At 32.9% G+C, this 17,063-nt stretch overlaps 1 protein-coding gene across 4 annotated transcripts in view; it reads right to left on the reverse strand.

Moving 5' to 3' along the window:
• Nucleotides 1-17,063, reverse strand: part of LOC143230926 (pyruvate dehydrogenase phosphatase regulatory subunit, mitochondrial-like) — a 102,884-nt gene that overhangs the window by 48,030 nt on the left and 37,791 nt on the right. For all 4 annotated transcript variants that reach the window (XM_076465253.1, XM_076465252.1, XM_076465251.1 and 1 more), the window contains 2 exons: nucleotides 15,510-15,668; nucleotides 3,844-3,968 (listed from right to left, as the gene is read on the reverse strand). In XM_076465253.1, coding sequence (XP_076321368.1) covers nucleotides 3,844-3,968; nucleotides 15,510-15,668 — 284 coding nt within the window. The remainder of the gene's footprint in view (nucleotides 1-3,843; nucleotides 3,969-15,509; nucleotides 15,669-17,063) is intronic.

The raw sequence follows: 17,063 nt of genomic DNA on the forward strand, positions 1-17,063 counted from the left end.
GGCTGCATGTCCAGGAGTGCATAAACAAGATATTCCCTGGTTGAGCCATATACATAAGCAAAAAAGACAGGCACAATCGTTGAGCATATGACAGATCCATTCCTGAACATCAAAACTTTATGGCACACCACAGTCTGAGTTCCTTCCATGACTTAACTTCTGCCACTGTCTCATGTGTCTTCACCCAAGGTGTCTCTTGTCTCACTGGATGTTTTCTCATGGTGAAGTCTTGTTGGGTGTTTCTTGTTGCATTTTTGGCAAATGCACTTCTGGGGCATTTTTGTGCTAAGTGTCCTGCTGTGAGGCATCCATAATATAGGCCATTTTTATGTGGTCCTCTTTTTTTTGGACAAGGCTTTGTTGGAGAAAGTTTTGCATTCTGCCATAAAGTGGTCTTCACTGTCACAGTAAAGGAAGGTTTCATTCTGCATTGTCTTTTTGGATGTGTGAGTTGTTAATACAAAAATCTTGGCAGCTGTAGTGTCTTTCCCTCTTTGGTTTGATGACTTATCTTCACTGGTCCTCAAATATCCTAGTGAGGCAATAAGATTACAAGCCATCTCTGCTTCACTCATCATGAATTTTCCAAACTGATGAAATGAGGGATATTCATGATCAGTGAATTTTTTTTGTGTACATAACCTTCAGCCATCTCATTATGACCCAATCTGGTAGTTTTCTGAGGAGCTTCTGGTTCTCCCTGCTGTCATTCACGATGTACAGACTTATCACTTCAGCCATGGCTGCTTTGCACTGATTCAAGAAATCTGAGAACTTCCTGAGTCCTTCTCCATTTTCTCCTGTGATCTTGGACCAGCAGACAGCTGCACTGGCTGCTGCCTCTATCATCTTCATGGTGATTGAGGTTCTTATTGAGCTCCTTGGTGATGTGGATAAAACTGATTTCTGAGAATGAGGAGATTTGGGGCACTTTTCATTATGGGAGAGAAGTCCCATCAGGATTATCCCATGTAGAAGATCTCTATCAGCTTGCAATTGGTCAATACTTCTTCTAAAATTAGGATCTGGGTTATCAGTCAGTTTTCTAACATTGTCATAGACATTTTCCAACTCTGAAAACCCTGTTTCCAGTTCAGTTCTCATCTGTTGCATGGTAGTTATTTTACACATACTTTCCAGCTTGGTTTCACATCCTTTTAACAACTTTACATAGTTGTTATGTAGCTTCCAAAACTTCTTTCTTCTTTGTGTGCTCTTGTTCTTTAAGTGCTCTCATTTTCAAGGTTAGATTGCAATCTCTCTTGCACATGCTTGAGACCTCTGGCTCGAGTGTTGTGATGTGTATTTCCACACTTTCAACAGTCTTTTCTTGATTTTCTGCGACTTGTTCTGGCTCCTCCATCACATCTGTTGTGGACTCTACGTGGAGTTGTCTTGGTTCTTGTACATCTGTCACTTGTGTAGGATTCACATCAGTCGACATGATGGCCAAACTCATACAGTTCTTATTTTTCTGTATCTGAAGAGTGTCTCAGTTACCACAAGTCGTGATGAATCCTAAAGGTGTCAGAGTTTTACTGTTGTCCCATATGAACCCACATGACGATCACTGATGTTTAAATTGAATTTAATGTGATGAACTACATTCATAACATCTACACCATAAAACTGTAACAAGTTTAGTGACATCGCCAAAGTTCATATATGGAAATACACACACGTATTCGAATTACAGGCACACAGAAGACAATTGTACACAAAAGCCATACTGTTACTGGTACAAGCACGAAATTATAGCTTAGCAGACATATCAATTCAACACAGAATCGCAGCAAGATAGAAACAATGAATTAAGACCTATACTAAATATCTTATACATTCTGACTCTTACATTATCAAAATCAAGGCAATCTTTGAAAGTTTCCAAAAAGATAAACAAATCAATACCTTGTTCGACCAGCAAGAACATGGAAAGTTCCTAATTCATATTCCAAAGCCTCCAGTGTCTATTGTAAGAAATCCCATATGGTTGAGACCACACTAACCTCAAAGTGAATCTATTTATAGGTATTCTTACCTGCTTAGTTGACAAAGATGGCATAATTATAACGTAATAAAATTGTGAAAGCAATATAACAAAACACTCAAATATACAAATGCATGCATTATTTCAAGGGTAAATATCAATTTTCATATATTCAACTACTGTGCATGAGAGAACTAATGGTCTATGGGGATAAACATGTGTGTGATTGGATTTCCAATCGTTCCCCAATCCAGATCAATCTAGGTCAAACCAGATTCGTTTGGAAGAGTACAAAACTCAGATATTGTTGTGGTTTAGATTAAAAAATGAAATTGGGCTAACTGTGGCTACATTCAGTTATTTTGTCTAAGTAAACAAACCAGTTCCTTCTCATGATGCAAGTACAAATAAGAATTCAAACTACCATTACTGACATCTTCCATGGATTTCAAATGGGCAGTTAGAAACTGTCATCTTCAAATAGTTGATAAACTTGGGGAAGTATGAGAAGAAAAAGGATAAGAAGGGAACACTGACATTGGTGTATTGTAAAAAAAAGAAAATCTTACGTACTGAAAACTGTGATATAGAGCAAAATTCTGCATCTCATCTATCACATATTATATGATTACTGGAAGAAAGAGTAGTTGTAATATTTAGGGAATCATCCTTATATCATTACTATTCATTGCAAACATCCATCTATGCAGTGGAAAACAACTGCTATTTAGTGTTATATAGAAGGTAGGTACTTATAATCTAAAAATTATTCTGTTGCATATTGCAGAGGAATGCAAATCAAAACTTAGGTTTCTATCAATCATCAGACTTTTGTCAGAAAAACAACACAATACAGGCAAATTGTATCTGGCATAAGGCAACTAATGATAGAATATTAAATTCAAGAAAATGAATAATATAATATCTTGAGAGGAAAAATGGGCACCATTCAAGCCAAACAGCATTATTGCAAATTAAAAATAAATTGTGTATGAAAAGGATTCTACAATACAGAAAATAGTATAAAAGTGAAAACACCATAAATATGACAATAAATATATATTAGTTGAGGTCACCATAACACGATATGTGGAAAAAAAAGATGTTATAATTTCTCATTCTCCAGGGTGGCAGATGTATCTCCGATTCCTATAAAAATATTTATTTGAATATAATGATCATTAAATAAAACCGGAACTGGTTTTATATAAAACTTTCAGTTAGTTTCTGACAGTAACAGAGACCTCCAGTACTTCTGTGACACTATTTTATTACTCTTGAATAATTACTATCAATCCTTGATTAATCCAGAAATTGCCTCCTAATTTCTTATACTATGTTAATCCATTATTCTGTTTCTTTGATACTAAGGAAGGAAGCTAGTTGAAATATTTCATTCTTTTTGCAGAGGTTTTAACTTTTTTTACACATTTTGTATAGTGCAACTTTACATTAATTTATTGCATAGTAAATATGTTATATGCTACTAATTAATTTTTACACAAATGTATTAACTCCATTGTGAAATTGGAAAGAATGATACAGCAAGGTTTTTTAAATTTCAATAATGAAGTTTACTTGCAACATTAAAAGCTTAGCTACTTTAATAATGAATGTTTAAGTAAAGATGCATGGGAAAAAGAAAACAAAGATGAAAACTGCATGTAAAAACTTCCATAAATTATGTTTACAGTGAGGAAAAACCTATTACTTGATTTCCAAATGTGCTTAAACACATAGTACATGTGTGCATAAATATTACAGTAAAGGGAAGAATCAAATAAGAAATTTGAAAAACTCAAAAAGTTCAAGCACAGGTAATGGAAGATATATATATATATATAAAAGTCACTAACCTCTAGTTTCCACAATGACCACTGACTTGTCAGGTCAATGACACCGACACCATTCTTACAGATATTATATTCCTTTCCAACATCATCAAAGAAAGAAGGCTTTTCAAATGTGTATTTTTGTGTTGCTATAAGAAACGAGATATTAATTAAGAAAAACCATCTATCACCAAAAGCTACAGAGTATATATTACAGTATTTTTCAATATAATAGGCAAAATATTAAATGATAAGATGTGCAACACTGAATAATTTATATAGTTTTTCTAATAGAAATATTGTTTGTTGATTTTTGTGCAATGTTACTCCAAAACATCCACACAATTCACTATTATTCTGCTAGTAATACAACATAAAAAAAATGACATACAGCATGTTGTGAAAGTCCAGTATTCTATTGTCACTGTGATCTGTTTGGCATTCCCAGTAGAACTGCCTTGATAGACACCTATTTACAGCAATACCCTACTACCATCTCATAGGCTACTCTAGTATAACAAAAGGATTTTACCAACATTATTACAATGCACTGGAGATCTGAAGTACACAATAATTATTTTTTTAGCAGTAACAGAATTTTGGATCCATAATCTAGTATGCTAAACAATGGGCTGCACTCAGCCCATAGCTCTCTTGACATTGGCTGGGAATTAAACCGATTACACTGCACAACAAAGTTTTTGTTTCTTGAACACTGTTGGGTGTTCCTTATAGATTTCTGGCTGCTGATCACGAAAATCACATCCAAATTTGCCCATCACGTACCGTTTCATCTAAATCTTCCATTTTGTCATGTTTTTCTTATATTTGTGTCCAATAATTTTCGTTTCTGTAAGAGACCTGTGAACAATGTTTTGTGCAGTCTGGGCATGTCCAGGCATGAAATCAGGCCAGGTTAGAAGCTGTTCTATGGAAGTATGCAGCCCGGGCATGCCTGGGCAGGCCGGAGCCAGCTTGACACTATCTCAGCAGGCTATAAAAATGGCTTCCATACACAGATGCTGCTCACTGGATTAATATAGACCTTATAGTGTGTACGTATTTTTCAGAATATAGCATTGCCTCAGTAGCACTGTAACAAGTAAGTTAGATGTTATAGACGTTTTACAGAATGGCTGGTGTCAGTCAACATGTTTTGTCAACATCGTAACAGCTGTGATACATTCTGCTACATTTGTGGCGATTATACGCTTGTTCATCGGAGATGCTAAATGACTGTTCTTGTGAAGAAAGCATATCATCTGTACTTCGGCTGTAAAATTGGTGATCAAGACCAGAAATGGGCCGCTTCACATTTGTTGTGCAACATGTGCTGTCTGTCTGAGAGCTTGGCTCAGAGGCACTCAAAAGATAATGCTGTTTGCTGTCCCGATGATATGGCGAGAACAGAAAGACTATGTGATGGACTGTTACTTCTGTTTTACTAATGTGTCTGGTTTCTCTACCAAAAACAAAAAGAAGTCAGTTGAATACCCTAATCTGCCTTCAGCAATGAGACCCGTGCCACATGACGACAGTATTCCAATTCCGAAACCACCAGAGGAATGGATCCTAGACAAACCAGATGAAGAAACTGCAATGCATGGAACTGGCAGTGACATTGATCCGAATTTTAAACCGTGCTCCTCAGGTGATCCACATCTCCTATCACAGTCAGAATTAAACGATCTGGTCAGAGATTTGGGTCTGTCTAAAGCAAAAGCCGGATTGCAGGGTTCAAGACTGCAGGAATGGTGACCAGATATGAAAATTACTGTTTTTCAAAGCCACCAAGATGATATAACCAAATTCTTTGCACAAGTTGATAGTCTCTGTTTCTGTGTTGACATCGAAGGATTTTTCTCTGCTTTGGGTTGTGACCATGACTTGCAAGAGTGGCATCTCTTTATTGATTCATCAATGTTTAGCCTCAAAGTTGTTCTGTTACACAATGACAACGTTCATTCTTCAATACCTGTTGGCTATGCAGCACACATGAAAGAAACCTACGAGAACATGGAAATGTTGCTGAAGCACATCAAGTACAGCAAGTACAACTGGAAAATCTGTGGAGATCTGAAAGTCGTTGCTTTGTTACTGGGATTGCAGCTCAGCTGTACAAAGCACTGTTGTTTCATCTGTGAATGGGGCAGTCTTGCCAAAGAGTCACATTTTTCTAGACAGAGCTGGCCATTCCGTAAAAAGTTAGTTCCAGGACAGAAAAATGTGGTGCATGAACCGCTTGTCGACCCGGCAAAGATTTTTTGCCTCTTCACATAAAATTGGGACTTATGAAGAATTTCGTGAAAGAAATGAACAAAGAAGGCAAAGGTTTTCGTTATTTAAGACAGATGTTCCCAAGAATAACCGAGACTAAGATCAAAGAGGGCATTTTTGTTAGCCCTCAAATCAGACATGTTATGAGTGACAAGTGGTTCAAAGATCTGTTAGTTGGGCTGGAAAAGATTGCCTGGAAAGCCTTCAAAGACGTTGTTGACAATGTGCTTGGCAATAACAGAGCCCCACATTACATTCAGCTGGTAGACAAACTTCTCAAAGCATACAAAACAATGAAGTGCAACATGTCACTCAAGATTCATTTCCTCCACTCACACTTGGACTTCTTTCCCGCAAATCTCCGTGCTGTCAGTGACGAACATGGTGAAATATTTCATCAGGACATAGCTACAATGGAAAAACGATGTCAGGGCAACTGGAATCTGTCAATGCTTGCTGACTACTGTTGGACACTGCAATGTGATGCACTGGACACTGAATACAAACGAAAATCAGGAGCAAAACACTTTTGATTATGTTGAACTTAATAGCATATTAGAAACATAAATGCAATTAAATACGTTATTGCTGGTAAACAGTTAACTGTCTATTTCTCAGAGTTCCTATGTGATGAAGCAAAACCAAAACTATATTTTGCATACCCACAAAGTACCTGTCACAATCAGCAAAAACTTTTCAGAAAGCAAAACTTTTCAAAACAATTGTTGTTCAGTGTTATCTGACTACTTTGTATCCAGTTAAAGTTGTTATAATTTTGATACTACTAACATTTAATATTATACAATATGTTCTTCTTAACAAAATTTAGCAGAATTTCGATAAACATTATAAGTTTTTCACATACAAAAATGTAGATTATTTTAGTGAAGTATTTTTAATAAACTAAAAAAAAAAATTTGTCCATGACTATATTGTGTTCTATCTTCATCTCAAAAATCTAAAATTTCATTTAAGTAAAGTCTCAAATCTCCTAAACACATTTCAAACATTTGTTTTCAGTAAAACTTTATATTTTATCTGTTATTTACTCTACCCTAACTCGATACAAGGTTGTTAAAAATGAAATAAATCTAAACTCCCCTTTTTTTTCTTTCTAGAATGACTTTATCCTAGTTTTAAACTTGTAACAGTATACATCTATTAATATTTAAATTTTATTGTTTTATTGGCCTTTCAACCATGTCTAACTTGCATTCATGCCAATATAAGTTATAAATCATTTGGGAAACGTGGAACTCATGTTACACTATCAAATTACATTACCCATGAGCTACTACAAGCTGCTCACATGCATGCCTAGTGCAATATTTTTATTATATTGTTATTTAACCTAATATAACTGAAACTAATTTAAAGATATACCTATTTTTACATTTTAATTACTTTTACAATAATAAATAGAGAATGCACATGAAAAATAAGAAATAAATTATTTACCCGATTCTTCTTTTTTATGATGTTGACTGTTGATGACACCTAACTTTTATACTAATGGTAGTAATGCACTAAATAATTTTTTATTTAACTAAATAATATACCACAGAACATAGAATAATAACATGTATAAAGCAGACAATATTCCATAAGTATCACAATTCCTTTGGCTTTCTAACTATGTGATAAATACATTAAAGATTTTTCTCATCTAGTTGATACGTTACTTGAGGGAATAAAGCTTGTACTAAAAAAAGGAATTGCCAATCCATTATTCAGAAAACAATGTTATATAATACATTATTTGATAGACGAAAAACTTGGCTTTCTATTAATCATAAATATTGCTAAATGTAAGAGTAAATTATTCATAAATCCTGAAAAAAAGAATGTGACAAGTAAGTGTGGCAAGAGGAGTACGATTTTTTATTTGATGGCTCTGTAACCAAAAAAGATGAAGACCTAAAACTTTGGTTTCTTTGAGCAATGACGATTTTATAATGAGTGATTTCCATCAAATTTTGTACTTACTGGAGGGGTGGTGAATAAACTAGAGAAGAGACAATGCCTAGAGAAATAATGTCACATTTATCAGACTAGGGGAAATTAAAGGTTTAAAAAATTATTGCCCTACAAAATTAAGAATGTAAAACTTGTATACTCTTCCAATATGGATTATTAGCTACAGTAAAACCTGTCTAAGGCAGAATCACACAAGACTAAGTAAAATTTCTGGCTTAAGCAGCTTTTCCAGCTGAGACACAGTAAACATGCATTTCCTAAATTATTTATAATTTTTGAGTGGAATGTTATACTTCCTTGACTCAAGGAAAGTAAGACGTTTGTGAATAAAGTTATTATACTGTTTATGCTATATTTATTAGAATAAGACAAAAACAGAATTCAAATTATACATAAGTACACAAAATCTTAATCAAATTTATTTGAAGAAAGTGTCCAATTTCAACTGTTTCATTTTTTTAATGGACTTTCTCATGCAGTTAAGAGAGAATGCCAATTCTACATCCTTTTTAGGAAATTCATTTAGCCCCTTCATTTTTGCATACAATTTCATGGCGTTAATATAACTTAACACTTGCAATGAAGTAAGAATTTCTATTTACTCAGTATCTTTTCTATTTTGTTCATCTTCTGAGTCTCTCACACTGTCACCATTTTGCAAAATTCTATTATAGATTTTAAATCAATTTCATCACTTTCTGTTGAAACATTCTTGTCAACGTTCACAAAACTTTCTGTGTTCACAGAATTATCTGCATCCATCTTCTCAATCAGAGTTGGGATTTCACTAGAATCATCATAACAAACAACTTCTCCACAATCTCCACTATTATCAAGAATAAATCCACAGTTTTGAAAGCATTTTATTACATATTTGATTGAAGAATTTAAAAATGCAATTGCATCTAATATGTCACTTTACATGGGCAATTCAGATGCTCTCATACAGTCATACATGTTTGCAATAATATGCTGAAGCATCAAATTTCTGTATTTCAGTTTTATACACTGTATAATTCCAATATACAGAAAGACTAAATGAACATTTGAAAGTTAAACTTTTGGGTAGCAAGTTGCATTATCTAAGGAAAGTGGAATATTTCTATTTTCTTGTTCCATTCTTGTGTTTAATTTGCTCAAAAACTCCTAGCACTTGCCATCCATGCTTTATTTTTCACTTTCCATTCCACAGAAAGTTGATTCTTTCTTAAATTTTTGAAACAGCACAGATTTTCACTTTTACCTATTACCCATGGTAAATTTTCCCTAAATTTTAAAATAAGTGATGATAGGAATTTATTTTTTTCGTGAGAATTATTGAAAGAGTAGAATTTTGCACTGAAAAGACAAATATATTTCAACAAATCATGAGTCTAATTTAACTGCAAAAATAATGATGGCAAAAAAAAGAACAGAATATATTTAACCAATACTTACTGTAACAAAATGTCTGACGATTTATTAATATTTAAATAAATTATTAATTAAATAAGAAATTAATATTTAATCAAAAACATTTTTTCCACCTGTCTCAAGTTCTAATCCTAATTGTTGATAGATGAGGTAGGTTAAAGATAGTTCTCTGTCTGTATTATGCAGGTTCCACCATATAGAGGGCCTTTTACAAGAGTTGTTGTTGTTGTTTTGAATTAAGCACAAAGCTACACAATGGGCTAACTTTGTTTTGCCCACCACGGGTATCAAAACCCAGTTTTTAGTGTTGTAAGTCCTCAGAAATACTGCTGAGCCACTGGGGGGGGCTCTTTTATAAAAGAAATCTTAAGTAACGCTGCAAAATTTTGATATTTCCAGCTTTTACAGGTTTTTGCCCTACGAAATTTCCAGCTTAGACAGGTTTTACTGTAGGATTTTAAGCTGTACCAGTTGTTATAATGTAAAGAAAAAATAATTTAATACAACTTTGAATGTAAATTATTAAAAATCTCATGATATGCATAGTAAATGATGCCTGTGCAGAAAGGGTTAATAGAAAGAAGATGTCAATAACAAATTATAAACCTCATAAATAGTTATAAACTACCACATATTTATGCTTCTGTTCCTCTGCAGTACCATGTTCTGTAAAATCTTGGTATCATTGTTATTGTGCAATGACAAACACCAGTTTGCACACAATCTTCTATTATGTGTACATTGGAGATTTCTTTATTAGTTTAATGCACATCACTTATATGTAATATGCTTTTATAAGTTAATTACATTTAATATTTTTATCAGAACAAAGCACCTTCGTGAGACACTGTGTGTGCATTATAAATGTAACTAACTTATTTGCTGATTTGTCATCAGTTTCTAAGATCTAACACAAACTGGTACATATTCCTCACTTCTTTTTTCTGTCCACATTTCTTTTAATATCTGCATCGGACCTTGTATTATTCTTCCATACAGTAACTTGAAAGGTGAGAATCCTGTAATCTCTTACAAGACTTCTCAGTAACCAAATAATACACTTTGCAGGTACCTGTCCCAGTCAAATGTTTTTTATGGAACATCTTCTTTAGCATGCTATTTAAAACTCCACTGATTCTCCCATAATGTCCATTGTACCCGTGATTGTACAGGGTAGCAACGAGCTGTATAGTGCTGATAAGTATGCACACCTCTTGCATGAGTTCTGAGGTGAGCTAGGTCCCTCAGTAATTCAAGACTTTTTTTGAAAAACCTAGTTTGCAGAATGCTTCCAGAAAGGCTTCTGTACTCTCTCCATCTTCAGCAATTCTATGGCTTTTAGGTAAAATGTCCCATACACCATTTACCCTTGCCAGATACAGGTGCTAGTGGTCTGATGATGGCCACGGCTGTTCTACTGAAAAGTTCTTCCATAAAGGCATCTCAACCAGTAGTACCTTATTCATCTTCCTTTTAGATAATGTCTTTGGCAAATGACATGTGACATGAAGAATCTGGTTATGTCTCCAATGATTCCTTGTCAACAAAAGTTGCTGGTGATTCCATGTGCCATCTTCTTTGCTCCTAGGTGTCCTCCCACAATTGGCTTATAAGCCAAATTCTTCACTTGAGACTGGTCATAATTTTTGCACTCTGATCTGTTAAATTTCCCCAAGTAATTATCTTGATAGATCTAGTAAAACATTGTGTAACAGTCCTCTGTTCTATAAATCTCTTTCACATTTGTCTTTTGCTCAATTTTCTCTCAGGCACTGTCCTGATGTTTATGGAGTAAATAGTCTTACTTCTGTGCTTCCTTCAGTTCCTGTAAATCTACATTTGGAATATCACCTTTTAAGGCTTGCAGGGGCTTGAAGTCTTGCTTGTTTTTCTTTTATTGAGCTCTTATGGTGATTAAATATACTATATAGGTCTTCTTTCTGTATAGTTCCTACAAACATTTATTGCCTAGTATATTGCTAATAACCAAGTAGTAGATGTGTGCCTTCATGGCTAGAAGGTCTCCACAAACAGTATGAAATTTCCACTTTTATTTTTGCTATGAGAAATTCTTTCATAAATATGAACAAGCACACACACACCTTGCCCATTATCTAACCATCACATACTAGACTGATTTTTACTGCTGCACCCAATGTTTCTGACAACTTCCACTTTCATGTCCCTGACATAGCTTTCATCTACTGCATGTTGTGGTTTCTAGCATTTTTCAATGTCTGTTACATGCTATGATCATTGCTGGCACTAACTTCAGCAGACCATCAATTATCCAATATTTATTTATTGTGATAGCACTTCTATCGTGTGGTGATTCTGATGTTTTGTTTCCATTGTGTTTCTTCTGGTAGTAACATCCATGGTTTTATTGTTTCTTACCAGCACAATCTCTGTAGGTAGCTCTACAAACTTCATATTGATATTTCTACTGCTGCTTGTTCATGACAGACTTTCACTCATTCGTGATGTTCTTCACTTTATAAAAGGAATAGCATTTCTTCTTCCTTTTGTTGATTGATCTCTTGTCACCTTTGAGGGTATTCTGCTTCTGGACAGCCACCACTGGTTTCAACTTTGATTGGTTACTATTGGATATGTCAGTTATACTTGCTCTATGGGCTTCCATATACTGATCTGCTGGTTTGGTAATCTCATCCATATATTTTGGTGCTTTCTCCTTCATAAATAGTGACATGTAAATAGAGCACATTATCATGAACTGATCATATATTAGCAGATCTTCCAGTCCTTCAATAATACCTTCACACTTGGCCATGTTGGTCTACCTAGTAAAATATAGCCATAGACATACTGAAATTTGAAATACAGCTTCTCCAGTATTAGGTTTGGCTTCTCTGAACTTCCAGCAAAAACTTATTTTGGTAAGTTAATAGTGCTTCAGCAAAACCATTTTTAACTTGTCATAGACCATGAAATCTCCTAATATCATATCCATATACACTTGTAGGCCTTTTCCTGCAGGAAAGGAACTGAAACAGACTGCCCAGTCACCTTCCAATTCTGACTTAAAGCAAATCTTTCATATTTCTCCAGGAAAGAATTCATGTAACCATTCTGTTCATCAAATTTTGGGCAGCTTGGGTCAGCTGGACTTGATGCTATTTTAATTTGTGGGTCCTTCACTTTTCTGTTAGATGAACTTTGAAATCTCAATTTGTGTTCTTAATATCGATTTCTAATCTCTCCTATCTCTCCTTTTTGTCCTTCTCCTTTTGGGCTGGTATTTCATGTTTATGCTCTCCTTTTAGTATTTCTCTTTCTCTGTCTCTCATCCTCTCTTTCTCTAGGTCTTGTTTTTGTTGAACAAACTCTCATAGTTTGCTGTATTTTAAGCCCAAGGTGCTTTTCCCTCTTTACCCACTTATCAAAGTCAGTTGACATGGTCATATAGCATGTTTGTAGCCTCTACATATATAAGCTGTGCTTATATAAGTCTGTTGTTTACATCTTCTACTGATGTTTACAACTGTAGATACTGACCAGCTCCCCACTTTCAGGCTTTCTGGGACAAACTTCCATACATTAGGTGTCTGTAATTTGTTTGCAATAAATTGCAACTATAAAAAAAACAGCAACATAGCCTGCCTTTTTTTAAAATAAAAATTAAAAACAAATCAAGTGTAATTATTTTAGAGCATATTTTGCTGGGATATCAAGAGTAACAACTGCAAAAAACGACATTTTTTGGCACAATAATGAGTATAACTTAAATATAATTTACAGATAATTAGTTTTGGTAAACATATTACATAAAAAATTTTGCCATGGTGATGGTAATATGTTTGCTAAAACTAATTGGCTGTAATTTATATTAAATAATTATACTTATTATTGTGCCAAAAAACAATTTTTTGCAGTTGTTACTCTTAAGTCAAATATATATACAAATCTTTGTTACACTTAATTATCACAGTTGTATCTACAGCAATGAATAATTAGTCTCTTTTTCATCAAAATCCACATAGTCTGGTTCAGATACTTTAAACAAGACAAATTATTCTTCACTTATCTGTTATTACAACACAGCCTGTGATGCTTTTAATTTAAAAATCGTCACTATACACTTTTTATCAATAAACTCACAATTACACAGTCTAGAATGTTTCATATAATACTAGTTATTCTGATGCAATAATACTCAATTACATTAATGAGAAAAACTTGGAAAATTCTAGCAAGACAAGGCAATAATCTCATTGTTAGATATATGAGACTGTTTAGATTAAGAGTTATTGTTTAGTTTATTTAATGATTTAAACTGTAGTAATAGTTGGTTTAACAAAAAATTATTAAGATTAATTATTTTAAAAGGGATAGTTATGACAAGCTTTGTAATGTAACTCTGTATGAGTCACATTGCATATTGAGTTAAATTATTGTACTAAGCTTTTGTAATATAGTTGAAGATTCTGTGTTTCTTTCATTGTATGAATATTGTTGCCAAAAAAGAGCTAAATAATTCTAGATTTTTCTGTCATGTGTTATAAATGCATGCAGATACAGTGAGAAGGAAGGAAGTCAGTGAAAGTGAGACAAAATTAGTGAGAGATATAGATCTAAACCGTGTTTGTAAATTTAGGCATAAAGAGTGTATACTGATAATGTTAGGAAAACATGCAGGTTGAAGAATTTTTAATAGAAATGAAACAGAAACCCTATAACCCAAGCATTATCAAAAGGCAAACTATTTGCTCCTAAAGAAGAAAGGTCCATCTTCCAAAAGCACTTGGATTCTAGGATTTCTATATCATTTCTATGAAGACTATATAGTGGTAATTTTTAGTGTTATAATCATAGATTGTATTGTAAAAAACAGAGGTAGAGGAGATTAATTCATCTTGTCAACTGGGCTCTAATGCAATTCAACCAACCTGCGTATACTTTAGACAAAAAAGAAAATTATTTAAATTTCTGGTTACAACAGTTGTAGTGAATTCATCACTGGCTGTATTGCAACAAAAGAAGAGAGCAGAAACAAGTTGTCATATTAAATGGATGCTAAAATAGCTGAACCAACCTCTGTGAATGATAGTGTAATGAATATTTGTACATACACTTGACTTGTTTTCAATATTTATTATTTTAAAAGAAGTGAATTGTGTGTTATCTATTTATTGTTGAGATTTATTGTTAACAAATTATAAAAATGAAACCTACTATAAAGACTCCTGCTCCTGTATAAAACCTGACACTAACTATTCTAAACAATTGCTAATTCACAACAACTGAACAATACAATGTATAATTTATAAACAGTTAATTAAATAAAAATATCACATAAAAATAAATAAAATTGATTCCCTTACTCTATAAACTATCTAAATTATAATATTTGCATTAAACTTAAACAGTTATATATATATGTATCTAAAAGCAATTACATTAAAAAGTGGTGGCAAACCTTTTCAACAGTTGTACTAACTTTACGTTCTGAATTTTGAGTAAAGAGCTACTGACTCAAACTATAAATAACAAGCTAAAAACAGCAGAAAAAGAGAAGAAAATTCAAGCAGTCAAACAAAGTGAAATAATCACAATATTATATATATCACATTTCAAATGTGTGTAAATTCAAGAAAGAATTGTGCTTGTGTCATGACGTGATTTTTTTTTTATATATAACAATCATACCATAAGTTTTCACTTTATGTGCCATTTTTGGGAAACTAGTTATGGATTGATCACTTTTACAATAATACAACTAAAATATTATGTTCAAAATGGTAGCTGTTGTTGTATTGTATTGCTTAAATACTGCTGAGCATGCAATGAAAGAGAAATAAAGAAATGACACAGTTACTCCTGGCAGAGGTTTAATGAAAAATAACACTGATGTACTTTACCTATACTTGAATCAATATGATCAGTAATTTCTTTTTCAAATTACTTTTATTCATAACAATAATGTAAAAACAAACCAGGTACATATGTATGCCTAATACAGTGATTTCTAAAACTAATGTCAAAAGTTGTCACAAGTTTACCTGTTCCTTTACTGCTGAACCAAAGTGGAAACTCCACTTCATTCTTCACTCCAAAAATGGCTCCATTTGTTTTGTGAAAAGGATAGAGATTAGAAGTTTTCATTGGGCGTGCCAATTCAGGAAAACTTTGATTTGGAAAGGATATGGAATAATGGATTCCTTCACAAGAAAATCAAAATTATTAGAGCACTACAACATAAATCTCTCTTAAACTCCACATCATAATATGTTACAAATGATAGAAGAGCTTACTATGTTAAATATAATAATGAAGTATGCATATTAATATGTATGTATTGTTTTTAAAACTTACAAAATCTCAATTGTACATGTGTTACCCAAACTGGAAGATCATGAAAACAAAAAAAATAGAAGAAAACTCAGCAAATGGTACTTAATACTATACAAGCTTTTAGATATAATACATTATTTATTTATTGTTATTTTCATTAATAGTGTTAGCCATATTATTTAGTACACTGAATATCATTACCTATTTATTTTTGTTATTCTTTTATTACAAAGATTATTACATAATGTTAGATATGCAAGACAGCTTCCTTTAAATTTAATATAAGAGTTATGATTTAGATAGTTATAAAGAATAGTGTTAAAGTAAATTATTATAAAAACAATTATTATAGCAAGTTTGCTTATGTAACATTTTACGAAAAATTAGTTGTATGCAATTCAATTTCTGTAAATTGGTATCATGTTACTTGAACCTTCTGAATTTTTCTCATTGCATCAAGTGAGTATTGCTACATTATAACATCTTGTAGTTTTTAGAAAATTCTAGGCCACAGTCAGGCAATATATGTATACATATAGGTGACCAAGTGAGTGAAAGTAAAGTAGTCAATGTAACACAAACTTAGCGATAAATACAGTCAAATACATCTAGACTACATTTGTAGATTTAGCCATAATCTATGTATAGTGACAACATTTAAAGTGTGATTAACACAGACTATATTGTAATAACAGAATGTTGAATAAATATTTATTTTTTTCAATTGTGTTTTAAAGTAACTGAACTACAGAATCATGAAAACCAATGACCATAACCAAAAAACCAAAGTACATGACTTTCTTGTGAAAAGTTCTAGATATGCTGAAGTGATTAACTGTGTAACAAATATTTTCATATACATTTGACTTCTTTTGAATATATTACTTTAAACAAGTGGATTGGATCCTGCCATTGTATTATTGAAATTTATTGTAAACAAGTTATGGACATCTACTATGATGAATCCAGCCCATATAAAACCTCACACACATTGAGTTTAATATATGCATTTAGGGCTAGCCTATATTTCCTAAGCTTGCTGAACTGCACGAGATATTATTGGGATTAGTATAAAAATATTGTTAGTAGCAAGGATTTGTTTGCTTGTTGTTCTTAAATATAAAGTTATACAATGGGCTATCAGTATTGTTCTCACCACAAATGTTGAAACTATTTTTAGTATTAGAAGACTTCAGAAATATCACTTAACTACTGGAGGTGGAGAGATAATACTGAAGGATTCCCTAACGATGAAACAATGC

The sequence above is a fragment of the Tachypleus tridentatus genome, chromosome 10, assembly GCF_004210375.1.
Source record: "Tachypleus tridentatus isolate NWPU-2018 chromosome 10, ASM421037v1, whole genome shotgun sequence".
In the NCBI taxonomy this organism is placed as follows: Eukaryota; Metazoa; Arthropoda; class Merostomata; order Xiphosura; family Limulidae; genus Tachypleus; species Tachypleus tridentatus.